Consider the following 18,049-nt stretch of genomic DNA (forward strand, 5'->3'; position numbering starts at 1 on the left):
GCGCCACCAGGTGGCCACAATAACCTACCTGACCTGGCGGAGACCTGTGCTCCGAGGAGCACTTTTTCTAGTTCCCTTTGTGTTGCGTCAGCAATGCTGCTGGAGGCATCCTGTGGCTTGGACATCTTGCCGTGAAACTTTGCGAATGGATTGAACAGACGTAATCTGGGGATCAGGAGTTAAATCCACTCGTACTCCAGTTTGAAGATTAGCAGAATCCTGAAGCCAGGCACTCACAATCTGTCACAACACCCACTCATCCAGGATATCCCAGCAGAAAGGGATAGCCCAGTGGACTAACTGTTGAGTGAAATCTACTCCAAGTCTGCTGTACATTGCATAATATAATGGTCAGGTTTGTGGAGTACCCAACCCAATACAAATTTGGAACTTTTCCCACATCACCCCTGCCATGTTCACTAGGCACGCACGCACGCACGCACAGAGAGAGAGAGAGAGAGCACACAAAATAAACACACACAACACCCTATTTGTTTCCTTATATCTTTTAATATGTTGAAATATGTCCGTCATAGCTTGTCAGTTACACAGTTTACAACACTTTATTACGAGCCATTAGATATATTAAGTATTCAACACACACATAAAATTAAACATCCTTTCTTATGGAAAATATTTGCTGTATTATCTGTATTTTTCAATGCATTTACATACTATGTACACTATTGTGTGTGTGTGTGTGTGTGTGTGTGTGTGTGTGTGTGTGTGTGTGTGTGTGTGTGTGTGTGTGTGTGTGTGTGTGTGTGTGTGTGTGTGTGTGTGTGTGTGTGTGTGTGTGTGTGTGTGTGTGCGTGCGTGCGTGTGTGTGTGTGTGTGTGAGTGTGAGAGCCCACAAAACAAACACACACAACACCCTGTTTGTTTCCTTATATCTTTTAATATGTTGAAATATGTCCGTCATAGCTTGTCAGTTACACAGTTCACAACACTTTATTACGAGTCATTAGATATATTATTACACGTGTGTGTGTGTGTGTGTGTGTGTGTGTGTGTGTGTGTGTGTGTGTGTGTGTGTGTGTGTGTGTGTGTGTCTCTCTCACACACACACACACACACACACACATACACACGCACGCACACACACACACAGAGTCCCTCACTCACCTGTCTGGAGGACTCGCTGTGCTGGTGCTGAGTGAGTTGAGTTCCTCCTCAGTGTGCCACATCCACCTCTGTCGTCATCACACACACACACACAGGACGCCATATTGGAACACATAGCATCCAGCCAGACAGGCAGCCAGCAGCAGAGCTGTGTTATTATCATCATCTTAATGTAAAAGAACATCCATGTTGTAGTTGTTGTCATCCAGGGGGGGTGTAGAGAAGCAGCACTCACTCTGCCGGGCGGGGGGTAAACCAGTGTAAACCGGTAGGATCCAGTTAGGGTCTAGCCTTCAGCTCGGTCGTTGGTTCGGTCGGAGTTTTTTTTTTTTGGCGTTAGCTTAGCACGTTAGCACGTTAGCTTAGCTAAGTTAGCTAAAGCTAGCCAAATGTCTTCGTCTGCATTGACACAGCGGAGCTCGGGCCTGGTGCAGAGGCGGACCGAGGCCTCGCGTAACGCCTCCGCCGCCGACAAGGACAGGGGCTCCGAGGACGAGGACTTCTACGAGGGGGGCCCGCGGGCCGACGAGGCCGGCGGGGACGACGACGACAACAAGGGGGACAGCAAGGAGACCCGCCTCACCCTGATGGAGGAGGTGCTGCTGCTGGGGCTCAAGGACCGGGAGGTCAGCAACACACTGAACACACACACAACAACACCCTGTGTTTTTTGTCTTGTTTGTCTATTAATGTGTCCGCATAGCTGGTCAGTTCCACAGTTTGTAGCTCTAATGGCCAGGGGTCGACATTAAGGCTTGTCCCAGTTGTCCTGACAAAGTAGTTGGCTCGTTAGGGAAAGTGTTGTAAAAGTGTTTGTTGTGTTGACGTCAAGTTAGCATTATTAGCTTGGTTGGTCTTGGTTCTCGGCTACACCGAAGTATTGCTGGCCCCGAGATGAAAAAAAAAAGTTAAGGGCTGAACTTAAACGTGACTTCCTCCTTGTTCGCTCAGCTAAAAAGATCAGATCTACAAGCGTGCTTTTAGATCTGATCTGTTCTGTTTTGCTGAGCTCCGTTTAACCACTTACATGCTTAACCGGAGTCCCTCAGGGCTCAAATTATACTAGTGTCTTTTCTGTTATTGTGCGGAAAGCTTTTGCTGAAAATAGCAGATTGACAAGTTCACAAGGCGTTGTGAGCTTGTCGATCTGCTATTTTCAGCGAAAGCTTTCCCCACGATACCGATGCTGGGGTTTAAGTGGTTAAATGAGACTCGTATCTACATGATCTTGTCATGTCCTGTGTGGGTGTGTCAATATTGAGTTTAGGTTTGTCTCGTGGGTGTAATTCGTTGTATATTCGCTGTAAACAATCGAGAACTCAAAGTAAACATTTAGTGCACACAGACAGTCCCAGTGGTGATGAGTGTTAAACACTGTATAATGCTTCTGGAGGGGATGTTGGGAGGGTCATAGTTTTATTTACATTCTTGAGATTTGTCATATGATCATACATGTATGTGCAGTAAAACTTTGGTGATGGCAAGACTCCATAAGACTCCACTTAGCTGTGCTAAAACATGTAACATCACAGGTTTACAGGTGTAATGAAGGCTGTGATTTATTTTTCTTCCATGCAAGCTACCATGATCATTTTGCAGTTTTCAGGAAAGAGAGGAAGGATATTGATAGAGGAAATAGCATGTTGAAAAGCATAGGATAGAACAAGGTATAAACAAAATCAGAGTTACCTAATATACGTAGATATAAGCATAAATAGTAGTATATTTGTGCATGAGGTTAGAGAGGTGCAGCAAAAAAGGTTGAGGTTAAAAAAACATGGTTTGTTATTATACTGTATAATAAAAACAAGTTGTTATACAACATACAAGTTAGGTTATAACATATTATACACGGCTGTTAATTAGTCATAAGTAATAAAGTAGAAACTACCATTTAAATAACCTGACAGTGTGTGCATAGAAAAGGAATGTATGTGAATCTCAGGATCCTCATAGAAAAAGTGTGGCTTCAATATGGATCTCAGTCTTCATGTGACCAGCCTGTGACATCAGTCACCTACTGTATTATGTCACGTGTCAGTCGCCTATGACAGTGATTCTCATACATTTTCATGTCAAGGACCCCCAAATTAATATGTATTTGGCCGCAGACCCCTATCTGGAAATATTTTGTGCTAGGGACCCCCATACAAGATTTATTGTCGTTTTAACTCATTTGGCTGGGGACCCCCTGGAACCCCCTCAATAGACCCCACTTTGAGAACTACTGGTCTATGACATATCTCTGACACATGACTCCAAATTTGGACAAGGACTCGGCACGATTACAGCCCCCTCTTGACTCCATTATGTATTAAAGTTAAATATTTAAGTATAAACATGTGTTTTTTTAAACTTTAAGTGGAGGTACTTCTATGGCCTACTACTGGCAGCCTGCATTTGGCGCTGATTGGTCAAGGGGTTTTTGAGATTGGGTCTGGACACACACACACACAGACCCTGTCATAGACAGCTAGCCTCTTGCAGAGCCACACCATAAGAACACAGGACCAATATACACACAGTCACACATTGGTGTACTGTAACGTCACTGTCGGATGGAAACCTTGTATTCAAAAGTGTTACTTTTCAGGAAATGGAAAAAATAACCTGTTTTCCAATGTAGCTATTTAGTCACAAGCTCATGTTAAGACTTTTCATTGGTTCAGTTTCTATAAAACCCCCAGACACCTCAACCACTTTAACTTAAAAAAAAATCGGAAATATAAACAATAGCCGATTGCGACGCGTCACATTGTGAGCTTGTAGATCGGCTACTTTTGAGTGACACACTTGTACGGCGAAGTAGGGCATCAATTTATGAAATATACAAGGTTTCTGCCCGACAGCAACAATACTGTTTAGTCTTGAAATGCATTTTCCCTGGATTACTGAGGTGGGACGAATATATCTTATTTTATTTTGATATTGTAAGTCAATGGGGCTCAAGTCAATGTCATAGATATATATTATATCAAAGATGTAATGTTTGGATTCAGTGTAGTGGGTATCCCTCCAGGACCCACGGGTGGTCATCTGGATGGGTCACTAATTGTTTAACTCATATTCAATGCTACATGCTTATAATTATCATGGTTTGAAAAGTATCTGAACATTTTAATATAGCCACCAGTCATCAAGGATCAGCAGGTAATAATTGAACATCAATTGATGTAAGTTTTGAGAGCATTGTCTATGTATTGACAAGGGTTGTGAATTAAGAGAGGATAGAATTACAACAACATGTCAATACCAGCTGCACTGTATATCCAGGCATATCTCCATCATGAAAATGAGTGCTCATCTAAGTGCTGCCATGTTGTAGTACTGTAGGAGGTGGCCTATTGCTATGGTGCTGACCACAAACGAGTTCCAAAGCCACTGGGCTGAATGAAAAAATTAAGCCACACCAATGAATCATCACAGAAGTATTATCTGCATGACATTCCTAAAATTTTACTATAATAGCAGGCCTAATAATAACACTGTGTGTGTGTGTGTGTGTGTGTGTGTGAGAATGAGCAGGTGTGTGCAGTCCGCCTTTACTTCACTGTCCTGTGAAAATGAGTGTGCTGCTCTAAACGTTTCCCAAGGTTGCCAGGTCTATAAGCTCAGAATATCCTACGTCGCAACATAATCCATTGAGTGAGTTTGTAGATCAGCTATTTGAGGCAACAAGTTTTGGTGTAATACTAGTGGACCTAGTACAGAGCCCTGATCAACTAAGTATACAGGTTTTAAATTAAGTATAAGTGATTAAACTGAACCAGGCCTACTCTAATACAGTACATGCTGAAAAACTAACAAGAGGCTAACTGCAGTAAATGCATTACACTAGTGTTCATTATTATAATACAATGTGGGGATGCTTTATTTTATTATGATCCTTAATTAAAACTTGTTAACCATAGAGCACCGAAGTCTGACGTAATTTACACATCCTAGGTTTGTCTACCTGGTTCGCGGTTTTCCACCCCCATTCTGAATCCCCATAGATGTATTTAATATCGCGTCAAATAAGAACTGTGTTCCAAAAATAAACAAATGACCCCGGCGGTTTTACTCTTATGGATATGAAGCATCAACTGACGGTGAGAAAACGCTAATGTTACTTCCGCCGAATTAGTTAAATTTTCGCCAGAAACGGACTGTATCAAATATAAGTGACTGACTATCATAAACGATACAGGACCTCCTCCCTGACGATATCGCCGAGACAGTTTGTTTATTTTTGGTCCACAATTGTTATATGAGACGATTCTATGATGACCCAATGTTATTCTCCATAGCGAAATTACTTTACGAACCTGGGGATGAACGAGTGACGTCAGGACTTTGTACTCTATCAATTCATCGTTAATAAGAAAATGAACTATTTGCGATTGATGAATGTCTGCTGTGAACCATAAAAAATACCAATAATACAGCAAATGTTTTCTATAAGAAAGGATGTTTATTTTTGACTTAGCAGTGCAATAGCAGTATGAACAAGAGGATTCACACATCGTAGGCTATGTATAGTAGTCTACCCTGCAGTGCTGTAAACAGAATAAATACAATAGTATGAAAATGTATAACTTGAATCACTGTTTTGCAATTAGTAGCTATAGTTTATAATGACAAATACTGCTACTTCTAATAATAATAATTGATTATCCGGTGGTATTAATCGATCACAACTCTTATCTGTTTTATGGTTAAACAGTTTATTTTTGTATAACGAATTGTGTTTACTAAAGCAATGGTTCTCAAATAGGGATCTGGGGACCTCCAGGGGTCCTTGGAGGGGCACAAGGGGGTCCCCATCACAATTAGTTAATATAGCACAACCTATTTAGCTATTCGAAAATAGCAGATATACAAGCTTATAGCGTGGCACCCAGCTAAACACATATCATTTTGGGGGTCCTTGACATGAAAAAGATTGAGGACCACTGTACTAAAAAGGATGCAGCTGTCAGTGACCTGTAGGTGGCATAGTAGTGTGGTAGTGTGACAGCCTGGACTTTCCCTTCGCCATTGCTGTTTGTCTCCTTTGTTTCGATCAGAAAGGGGATAGCCTTGAATGCATCACCTGTGTGAGATATAGGTGAGAGATAAGCATGGCAGACTGCTCACACAACTACAAGTCTATTAGGCTGACACCAACCCTCTTTTGTTCGTTGGGTTTTTCAGTGAATAAAATCAGTGCAGGTGTGTCTGTGTAAGTGACACGATTTTTAGACTCTTCTTGACTTCGTTTTATACAATAGATTGTGGTAAATTTACTTGAATGTTGCGTGAAGGAGAATAGTTCCATTCACAAGAAGCCAGGATTTTGTAATAGAGTTGCTGTAAAGAGGTCACAGTTTCTACCCTGCTTCCTTCTACCATCTGGACAGGTTGATTTTATTGTTTTAACCCATTTAGACCGGGAACGCATCTGTGTGTCATTTTAGATTTCTTTGGCTATTCAAAAATAGCAGATATACAAGCTCATATCATGGCAGGAGTGCCGCGCTATGTGCTTGTAGATCTGCTATTTTTGAAAAATCTATATATATATTTTTTTATCTTTAAATATATATATAAATTTAAAGCAAACATTTGCAACTCAAATCATTGCTTCTGGGGGTCCCTGGAACAAGATATTTTGAGATGGGGGGGGGGGGGGGGGGCTCCTTGACAAGAAAAAGTTTGAGAACCACTGATATAGCAACATACGTTTAAAAAAAGTAGAACTGGATTTAGAAGACATTTTTGTAGAATCGGCCTCAGGTCTTAATGGGTTAATTGTCTCACGTTGCAGACAGAATTTGTCTAAACTGTGTGAGCAATTTTTTTTCTTTCATATTACAAATAATGTTATGTGTAGTGTTTGTAAACTCATTAGTAAAACATGTGTCATGGTGCAATCATACAGTACATTGTTTGTATTGTTAGTGGTCACTCATAAGTTCTAACCTTGAAATGTGAAGGTAATATGGTATTATTAACCAAAAGCTGTAGGCTTAATATCAGAGATCTTATGATCTATGTCTTTCATATTGGTCTTTCTGTACCTTCAGATGTGGGACTATGGGACTTGTTAGAATATACAGTACTTATACTTAATGACTGTGTAATTGTGCTGCTCTTATCAGTACATGGTACAAAACACTATCCATGACTAAAAAAGAAAAGAAAAACCATTGATGTTTTCTCACTTGAAAACATAAACGTTTTAAATTGGTCCGGTCCAGGTTTATTTCCTGTCGGCAGTGTCTGGGAATATCAGTAGCAGACAGGAAATAAATGGAACCCAAGCTGTTCCTTAGCAACACAATTCCACTGACAATGCCGTAAGTAGTCCAGATCAGTGGTTCCCAGTAGTTAAGGATGACCCCCACAACCCGGCTCCGAATAAGTGGTAGAAGATCGATGGATGGTTAAAGATTATTTCATTTTTAATACATAGTATAATAACTACCAGTGAAATAAATAAATAAAGTTTATTGAATGAAATGTGTAACCCACCTTAAAATGTTCATGTTCAATTTCATTTTGCTCATTCATCTTTCTGTTTTTACAAGCTCAAGAGTCAAGGTTAAATGGCAGGTTCCGTTCACAAACATTGAACAAGCCTAGGGAGATGTTTCATACATAATGTAGCAGTTTAGTCAGTTGCCCATAATAAAAGCTATCTAACTAGACTGCTTTAACTCCAGATTTTTTAGTTGGTTGCCCTGGTGCGCTTAACCTTTTCATAGGTGCACCAGCATATCATTTAGTTACGCCCACACATATACACACATAGACAGGGTAAGTAAGCCTCGCTGAGCCATGTGGCCCACAGAACAGGAGCATATCGCCTGTTTCTGTAGCGTGAGGCGGCTTGTACGCTAGTATGTCGCAGGGACTAACCCCCAATCCAACCCTTGATGCTGAATACCAAGCAGGGAGGCATGGAGTCCCATTTTTATAGTCTTTGGTATGACCCGGGCCGGGCGGCAGTGGCTCAGGGGTAGAGTGGCCGGTAGAGCGGCCGGATGGGAACGGTGAGGTTCCCAATTCGATCCCGGGCTCCCCCAGAGTTAGTGTCGAAGTGTCCTTGTCCTTGAGCAGGACACTGAACAACTAAATGCCCCCGATGAGCAGGTTGGTGCCTTGCATGGTTTCCTCTGCCATCGGTGTATGAATGTGTGTGTGAATGGGTGAATGTACAGTAATGCACAATCTATGTAAAGCACTATATAAATGCACCATTTACCGACCTTCCAGTCTCAGGGCGGACACTCTAACCACAAGGCCCATGAACTGGTCGGCCAATCAACACACACATAGAATAAGGTGCACTGGTGCGACCAATGAAAATGTTTAGTTGCACTGGCCAGAGTTTTGGGTCGATTTGCGCCCAAAAGGGGTACACTCAGTAGCAACGCCTATATTCTTCATTGACCGTGGTCCCTCAGGGGGTCTATACTTAGCCCCCTCCTCTTTTCCCTCTACACCAATACTCCTCACAAAAAATACTGTAGCAGATGCACACAAGCTCACAACGCGCTCCGAAGCGTCACATTGTGGGCTTGTACATCTAGCTTACTGGATATATTCATTACAAACTCCACCCGAAAGGGCTCAACGATGAATTAGTATTGAATGTAATGCTATAATTGACATTTGAAAAAAAGAAAGTGTCATTGGGCTACATGTGCCCTTCTATTGTTCTCTACTTGAACTTCTTGGCCTATCCTGTGCATGTGGTAACTTTATTTTCCACTCTGACAAACAATGGGAGTAGGACATAGTGACTGTTGTCTCTTAACTATTGTATTTATATATATATATATATATATATATATATATATATATATATATATATATATATATATATATATATATTATATTGTTTGTACTGTTGACTTTCTTGTATTTATATGGCATAATTTTGTATTTTCAATGATGCATTAGGATATCAGAGGCTGCACCTTTAAGGTCACGTGACTATTATCAGCACAAGCTGTCTCCTGTTATGATTGCGAACGCAGCGGAAGGCGCAAGTGGAGCTTACTATGAAACCGTGCTCGGCTTGTGGGTGTGTCTCTCTGTCCGTGTCTCTGTGTGCACTATTGTGTACACTGCCTGTGTGCAGCCAAGTAAATGTCCAATATAGACGTACCATACATCAAATGAAAGGTCTTTGAAAACTGAACACACCTGTCAAGGTTGCGTTTAAGCCCGCCCCTTCCCCCGGAAGCCACGCCCCGGAGAAGGCTCCTAAAAACTCCCCATTGAAACCCCATGTTAAATGAAAAGTGCCCGAATCGCTCCGAAACTTTTTCTACCCCCCCTAAGTGGGGGTCTACGAACAAATACTTCGGGCTCGGATTTTGGCTCCGCCCCCCGGAAGTGGGTGAAACAGGCACTTCAAACACTTTGTTGAATTGTTCAAAAACATTCAAAGTTTTTTTTTTGTGAATTTGTATTTTTCTAAGATGCTCCTTATAACACATCCACCGCCAAGGGCTAATCTCATAATGTACTCACCAGTGCCAAGGTTTTATTGTTGTTTTTTTGTTTTTTTCAGGTCGCCATAGGCCCCGTTAAAATCCTTTAGATTGCGCGATCCACTGTCTGTAAACAACGTGCACATGTCCTGGTGTGTACTCGTCGAGACCGCGTGTCAAACGGAGCCGCCATGTTTGAGTTCTGACCGTTTATGTTAACATGGGAAATGCGAGGATGAAAAACTACATAGGTTTTACAGGGCTTTTAATTTTTTTTTATTGGTTACTTTTTCTTTAATCTTTTTTTCTCATTATTATTATAATTTTTTTTGCGTTCGCCTCCCGCTTCGCACGTCTTACTTGTTATCACACACTGGTTTCTGATTGGATGTCTGTACCTGAAATGTATTTAGTGATGTTGTCTGTTTGAATCAAACCTGAGGAAGGACCAGGTCTACACGACGGAAACGTCGTTACTTAATAAATATTCTCTTGAAACGTGCAAGTGGCAGTGTGCGGGTATCTCTCCTCCTTTGACATGCCCAGAATAAAATAAGGAAGCTAAAGAAATGACGAGTTACCAGACAACCTGTTTAGACAATTTACGTGGTTAATCCAGTTTCTCTCGCTTGACTGCATAGTGAAATTCAGCAGCCCTGTGGACAAACACGTGTGCCTTTTATGTGTTTTTTGACTCGTAGGGCTACACGTCTTTCTGGAACGACTGCATTTCTTCGGGTCTGCGTGGCTGCATGCTCATAGAGCTGGCCCTGAGAGGACGCCTGACGCTGGAGGCCTGTGGCATGAGGAGGAAAAGCCTGCTCGCCCGAAAGGTACATACGTATAAGGTGTGGGGATGTGGGCGTGAAAGGTATGTATGTACAGGGAATGAATGGGTTTGTGGACCTGTGTGTGAAAGGTACGTACGTACAGGGAATGAATGGGTTTGTGGATGTGTGTGTGTGTGCAAAAGGTAACGGCATATGGGGAATGGCTGCTGTGTGTGTGTATGAGAGCGAGTGAGTGCTGCAGTAACCAGAGCCCACCCATGCCACATTCTTAGGTTTGATCAGGATTTTTTGGGATAGTACTAGACCACAGATTATGGGTCCATTTGGTTACATTTATACACTCTCAGATAGATGCGGGTTCCAGAAATAAAACAAAAAGTTATCAAATGGGCGTTTGTGGCCTATTATCAAACTGAGGGTCTTTGAAATGAAAAAAGGGTGAGAAATTAATTACTGCTCTAGTTCAGTGGTTCTCAACCTTTTCAGGCTGCGACCCCCCCAAAATAATCATATTTGAACTAGAAAGTTTAGAAACCCCCCAAAATAATCATATTTGAACTGGGGACCCCCCCCCCCCCCACCCTGACAAGCACTTGGAATTATAGGAGTTGAGGCATTTAGTTTGACTCGGTTCCATAGATGTTGTGAAATTAGTCATTCTACAAGCTCTCAACGCCTTGCGTTGCGAGGCTGCATTGTGAGCTTGCAGATCAGCTATTTTCACAATGATTGCCTCTTTCTTATATTATTTGGCCAATGCTTGACCAGGTTTTATAGTAGGCTTGTTGATTACTGTTGATGCAGTTATGGTCTTTTTTCCCTCTTTTCTTTTCAGTTGTGTTTTTATTTCTTTATTGCACTGCTGCTCCCGTTGTAAACTTTTATTCTTTTGTATTGTTCTTATTGATCTATGTTATTTAGTGACCTCTTCCATTATGGAAAGGATTCCAAATAAGCCTGCTGGCTTCTTCCTTTTCTCGCACAATAACTGTTTTTCTATATGTATTGTTTAAATTTTTTATTACAATGTGCTAATAAAACTAAACTAAAAACTAAACTGTGCAGGTGATCTGTAAGTCAGATGCTCCGACGGGGGACGTGCTACTGGACGAAGCCCTGAAACACATCAAAGAGACCCAGCCACCAGAGACGGTGCAGAGCTGGATAGAACTCCTCAGTGGTGAGTTCAAGCATTTTATTTTAAGGGTAGTTAGTTTAAGTGATATGTTTTTTAGTTAATTGTTAAAAGGTTAAAGCTCTATATTGTGATAGAAATAATTGCTGTATAGTGTTTGTTCAGTAACGGATGTCTCCACGTTTGTCCAGCTCTTCAATAAACGGACAATACATTTTCAGGCGGACGACTATAGAGTTGAAATTCAAATCTTATCTGCTCATTTCTTTGTGTAATCACTTCTAATTTCAATTATTTATCCTATATCCTGAGTTGTCTCTCCGGATTGGATACAATTGGTATCCCGACCTGAAAATATATTTCTGGTTTACTAAAGAGCTGGAGAGATAGTGAGACCCCTGTTACTGAACAAACACTCTAGCTATTTAACACTTATTCTAACTAAAACATATCAGTTACACCTCCTTTAACCACATGAATACTAGTGTACCTATTTCTTATTTCTTATTCTTTGGTCAATATTCTGTGAAAATAACCCTAACCCTTTTTTCCCTCTACACCAAATTGCTTTGGTGTAAACGGCAGATCTAGTACAACCTCACTGAATATTATGCCATGCCGAGGAAAGGGACGTTGGGGGTTTGTGTGGTTAATATAGACCAGTGTTAAGACTAATGTGTTAGTAACGTGTTACTGTAACAACACTACTTTTGCGGTAAACAGTAGTGTAACTAATTACTCTTTCCAATGTAATAACACCGTTAAAGTTTACTTTAAATGGGCTCGTTACTTTACAGTATGTGAAAATTGCAGACAACTTCAGAGGAAGTTGTGAAAGTTTTACTATCATCCGACTTCTACTCTCTCACTGTCTGTGACATGTCAGTTACTGGTTGTGCCCTTGCCTGTGTTCTCCAGGGGAGACATGGAACCCGCTGAAGCTCCACTACCAGCTGAGGAACGTGCGCGAGCGTCTGGCCAAGAACCTGGTGGAGAAGGGCGTTCTGACCACGGAGAAGCAGAACTTCCTGCTGTTCGACATGACCACGCACCCGCTGACCAACAACACCATCAAGCAGCGGCTCATCAAGAAGGTCCAGGAGGCCGTGCTGGACAAGTGGGTGAACGACCCGCACCGCATGGACAAGAGGCTCCTGGCTCTCATCTTCCTGGCCCACTCGTCGGACGTGCTGGAGAACGCGTTCGCGCCGCTCCTCGACGAGCAGTACGACCTGGCCATGAAGCGCGTGCGGCAGCTCCTCGACCTGGAGCCCGAGGGCGAGAGCACCAAGGCCAACACCAACGAGCTGCTCTGGGCCGTGGTCGCCGCCTTCACCAAATGAAGACGCCCCCCGCGCCAACTTAACCGGGACATCGGTTTGACGGTGAAATTGTCGGTTCAGATCGGCTCTGAGCGTATCCGGAGTCCCGGGTTTCCAGAAGGTGGCTTAACCCATTTCCTGTTCCTGGTTCAGTGTCCCGTAGCTTAGTTTGATTGGCTCGGCAGCAAAGCTGCTTACTAAGCCAATCAAGTGAAGCTGTGGTCAAATGAACAGGAACAGTGAACGGGTATGCCACCTATGGCGTCCCGGGGCTATAGTCATGCACAGAGCCTATTGGCGACTCCTGGTGGCAGGGGTGGGTATGACAGCATATTGGAGAAGGTGGAGAGACACGAGTGCTGACCCTAAGGGTAGTGACTTGAATAACTTGAGTTTACCCCCTTGCCTCAGCTTTTTGGAATGGGCTGCTCCTTATAACACCCCCTTTTCTTTCTCTCTCTTTTATTTTTCCTCGTCTTTTTTTCTCCTCCTTGTAGATAAAACTCATTTCTCACTCATGTTTCACCCCCCCCTTTTCTGCCAGATGTGTGATTTCTGCGCTCTCACTTTTTTGCTATAAGGAAAAATTACCAGGACTTCTCTTCAAACTTTTGAATCAAGTGGGTGGGGGCAATGGTTTGGATATCGGACACGCAGAAATTGAGATGTCGATTCGTTGTCTTTCTTTTTTTCTTTGGTCACATCTAATGTTTCTTCAAAGTATGTATGCTATCATCTACTCAAGGTAACTAGCTAACTCACTTCAAGATATATTAATCAGCAACTTGGTGTACAGGTAAAGGTTGATTTATACTCGGTGTCCCGCGCCCGAAAAATAGGCGTTCTACAAGCTCACAATGCGTTGCAGTGCAACGTGTTGTGAGCTTGCAGATCGGCTGTTTTCGGAGCGAGACAACGCGCAGAGCTGAACTTATGTCAAGCCCTTTACAGATCCATGATGTACGGGGCATAGATAACCATATAGGAATGAAATACTAGCAAGTTCTTCTGGCGGAGTCTTGAGACAGATTTCTTCTGCCAAACATGCTTGGAGGATTTCTGTTTTGAGATTTACTCTCCTTGTTTATAAACGCTGCTCTTACGATGGTTGTTTGGGCTTGTTGAAAACTGGTCTCATGGCGTTTACGTAACTGTACTCTATACCTGGGTTACAAAACAAGGCCAGGCCGGTTGTTTTGGAAATGCAGAACATGGGTACAGGAAACACCGTCGAAATATAATGGAAGTCTAGGTTTCCCAGGTTGTAATGGGGACCTTAGTCTTTTAAATGTCGGAGTGGATATCAACAATGTAAAAGCAAAGTGCGTCCTAAGGGTAATTGACACTGTCGTATGTCATATGATGAAGTATCAGTTAGCCGTAGCTTTGTCCTGGATCCTGGATCCAGCCCCATGCCTAAGTTTGATACTTATAGCAGAAGGTAGAGATTTGGGTTGTGTTAGTTAATAGTTATGATGATTTAACTACACCTATTTGCGAGATACAGTGTATTGCTCTGTTGTGCCGTTGATTAGGAATTAATAATAAAAAAATAGTCTCCGAAACGGCTCTCAAAGTCTCTTTTAGCACTTTCATTATATATGTAAGATCCGGATCCAGTCCGGGATTTCTTCCTAAGACGAATGGCTAAATCAACATCAATTGAAATGTGACATTATATATAGTCAAAATCAGCTTTGTTTGTGTTCGTTGCTAAAAAGGTGACTATGTGAGCTGTATCACCGTATCAATGCGAGTCAATAAGGAGACTATTTTTAGATTATTAATTGCCAATCAACGGAGCAATATATCTCGCCAGTTGGACTAGTTATATCATGACCTGGTAATTACACAAATACTATGGGACAGAAGTCCCGAGCTGAGCACGCTCTACTGTCAGTGGATTAAGAGGACAGACACATTTCGGCTACTCTGGCCTGAAAACGCTGATGAAGGTCTGAGTAGCCAAAATGCGCCCGCAGAGACTGCTGTTGCGATACAAAAAAAATAAATTCAAAGAAGAATGATCTTGTGAGTGTGGACTGTTCCTATAGACTGGTAATTACACAACCCAAGCCTCAAAGTGTCCTTGTGCTTTAATAACATGGCCATTAGAGATTCCTGGCACGGGCGATGGGAGTCATACGGCCTCACCAGTGTACCATGTGGTCTCACTGTGTGAGGAAAACATCGGTTTGCTTCAGTGATTGTTAAGTTCCTTTACCTCCAAACCATTATATGGTTTTCACTCGTGAACCACTTTTCAACCCGACGGATTATAGGCTCAAATGCGAAACGAAAATAGCTAAAATAGCAGATCTACAAGCTCACAAGGTGTCACACAGTGAGCTTGTAGATCAGCTATTTTTGTCATGCGACATCCCCCGTATGGCAAAGTATGAAATAGGGCTTAAAGTGGTAAATGAAGTTTATATGGATGGAACAAGCCACCTTGGGGCTAAATGCAGACTAAAAGGGCCTGCATTGCTTTCTTTCCACCTGCACAGCAAAATCCACAATGTTGATCTAACTCTTTTTGCGTTTTCAAATAAGCCTTTATTTATTTACTCCAAGAACAACAACTCAAATGGAACACGCATATATAATAAGCCATTCAAACACATTTTTTTTACAAAAAAAAAGACAGATAAATTGAAACCTTTCTCTGCTCAATCACAGGTCGGTCAGTTGTGTGTCCTGTGTGACACTTGGCTAAGATGCTGATATCTGTAAAGTCTTGGATTGTTAATTGGAGTTTACGGACATGAGCAGACTTCAGTAACAAGGTCCAGAGACTAGTCCCAAAGCTGTCCTGCTGACAATGACCAGGAGAGCCGTTTCAGCAGTCAGCATGGTTTAACCCATTAAGACCCGAGGCAGTTCTAAAAATGTTCTCTAAATCCTAGCAGTTTTTTGAACGAAAAATTTAAATATCTCAAAATATTTTGTTCCAGGAACCAGCCAGAAGCAAAGGTTTTAGTAACAAATGTTTGCTTAAAAATATATATATTCAAAGTTTTGCACACATTTTCACGATTAAAAAAAAAAAGCAGAGCTACAAGCTCATAGCGCCTCAAGCTCATAGCGCGAGGCACTTGGTTCCTTCCTCTTCTCAATGAGGTCATTGAGGGACTGCTCTCCTCCGTACTCCATGGTCAGGCATTTGGAGCCATCGTTGGCCGTGACATGGGCACGGAAACCAACAATGTTTGGGTGAATGAGCTCCTTCAGGATCTTTGCCTCATCATTCAGTTGTTTCTGGTAAACCTTCAGCTGCCTACGGCACTATGAGCTTGTATATCTGCTCTTTTAGCTAAAGAAATCTAAAAATGACACACAGATGCTTTCCCGGTCTTCCCGGGTTAACACAGATATTTTATTTTTCAATCAATTAACTTGAGGGTAAAAACTAAGTTAAATTAACGATGTGGATATTGCTGTGCGTTGGTGTCAGGTTGTGTGTGTCCCTCAGAAAGTTCAGTAACAATTAAAACCCTGCACTCATTAAACGAGCTCGTCCTTAACCACTTAAACCCCTGCATCCGTATTGTGGGGGAAGCTTTCGCAGCAAAATAGCAGGTCGACAAGCTCACAATGCAGCTATTTTCAGTGAAAATTCCCCACAATAACCGCAAACGGAAAAGACACTAGAATAGAGCCCTGAGGGACTCCGGTCAACCATATAGGGTTTAAGTGGTTAAATGCACAAGGACGGCCTCAACTCGGCATTCAGTCGTCGACGCTCTATAAAAGTTGGAAACCGGTTTTATTTTTGTAAACCTTTTTTTTGAGAATATTCAAGATGCATTATCCGACGTTTTGTTTGTGCGCACTCCAAGGTCTGAATAAAACAATCAATGGATGGGGTCACATTCCAGTTCTTAATGTATATAGTTAACCCCCCTCTCAACCCCCCCTGCTCTGTCTTGGTTAGCTAGGTATCCTGAACACAAATGTGGCTGAGCTCACATGTTTGCTTTAGAGCTGGCCACTCGAAACTGTGGACGTTCGCTCGGTCCTGTTAAAAGTTGGCTTTTCCAAGTCTCTTTCTCCTCTTTTCGACTACGAGGGCTACGTGAACCACGCCGTGAAGCGTATTTCACAGTTTCTGGATCTGTTACGATATACGCTAACCTCATTTGGGGTGCTTAGGAGGTAGTGATAAAACATTTGAAAGTATGAAGTTCTGGGTTCCCAGAACTCAGAACTTATACTTTCAGAAATCTTCTAAAATACCGAAAATATCAAGCCCCATTCAGGAGTGTGCGTGGTGATTATGGAAAGTGAAACTTAAAACAATAAAAAGACATCACAGAACTGCACAGGTTCTGTAAAGTTTCAGATCACGGAAGGTTCGGGGTTACACGTTGTAGTGGAAAAGAGCCATCTCTCTCCTCTCTGTTGTGGTTCTGCTTCTCAGTGTCTCTTTCAAGCAGTTCACAGTTTGTGTTCTCAAACGAACTGTCGAGAAAGCCTTTTTTGACCAATCACCATATCTTGCTCTTAATTTCATATTGCATGATTTTTACGAATTTTATTTTTTTCTCAGAGACTTAATTGTTCATTTGTAACATTGTTTTTGTTACGTTCTTTTGTTTTTCTCCTTTTTGTTTTTTTGAAATCATGTATATTGTAAAAGGCATTGCTTTTTTTTTAGTGTATAGCTGCATTCACGTAACGTATGTAGCAAGGACTTGGGAGTCTGTCAACTGATTCTGGGGGAAAAGAGGTGATATAGAATGTTTACATGTCTGAAGCATCACCTGGTTGAGTAGGAGAGTATGGTAGATAATGTACCTGTCATCTTCATAATAAAGGGACCTCTAATCTGTGTATTTTCTTTTACCATAAAAAATAAACAAAGAGCTTGGAAGTGCCTAATCATATTTTAATTGCTCTATTTTATTATTTGAAAAATACTAATGTTTAAACCACAACATATTTTATTTGTTATATATAGCTCACTGTACTCTGTTGTATATTGTTGATACAAATGTAGGTTTTGTGGTGAGTGAAGAGCATCGCCATAGATTCAAATGCTTTTGGTTGTTGGGTATGCACAGATGGACAGGTAGGCCGATTCACAAACTACAGTAGATGAAGATTGAAGAAATTTAGCCTTGTTTTGGTCACTAAACCCAACCATGGAAATAATATTTGTAGCTGAAAAAATATTCATTATTTACGTTATAAACCGTTTATCATCTCTGG

General features: G+C 41.7%; 1 protein-coding gene across 1 annotated transcript; it reads left to right on the forward strand.

Annotated features, from left to right (window-relative positions):
* The first annotated feature begins 1,223 nt into the window (after positions 1-1,223).
* On the forward strand, positions 1,224-17,724 carry golph3a (golgi phosphoprotein 3a). The gene is made up of 4 exons (XM_080434035.1): positions 1,224-1,751; positions 10,292-10,423; positions 11,447-11,561; positions 12,435-17,724. Exons 1-4 carry the CDS (start codon positions 1,515-1,517, stop codon positions 12,857-12,859), a joined length of 909 nt encoding a protein of 302 aa, XP_080290161.1. The 5' UTR covers positions 1,224-1,514; the 3' UTR covers positions 12,860-17,724.
* The last annotated feature ends 325 nt before the right edge of the window (positions 17,725-18,049 follow it).

The sequence above is a fragment of the Gymnoscopelus braueri genome (assembly GCF_963280865.1).
Source record: "Gymnoscopelus braueri genome assembly, chromosome: 7".
Classification (NCBI taxonomy): domain Eukaryota; kingdom Metazoa; phylum Chordata; class Actinopteri; order Myctophiformes; family Myctophidae; genus Gymnoscopelus; species Gymnoscopelus braueri.

Excerpts from the sequence above, each read along its gene's own strand:
- golph3a (XM_080434035.1), top strand. The coding sequence starts at position 1,515 with ATGTCTTCGTCTGCATTGACACAGCGGAGCTCGGGCCTGGTGCAGAGG. Across the intron at positions 1,752-10,291 it reads TGGGGCTCAAGGACCGGGAG|GGCTACACGTCTTTCTGGAA; the intron begins GTCAGCAACACA and ends TTTGACTCGTAG. Across the intron at positions 10,424-11,446 it reads AAAGCCTGCTCGCCCGAAAG|GTGATCTGTAAGTCAGATGC; the intron begins GTACATACGTAT and ends TAAACTGTGCAG.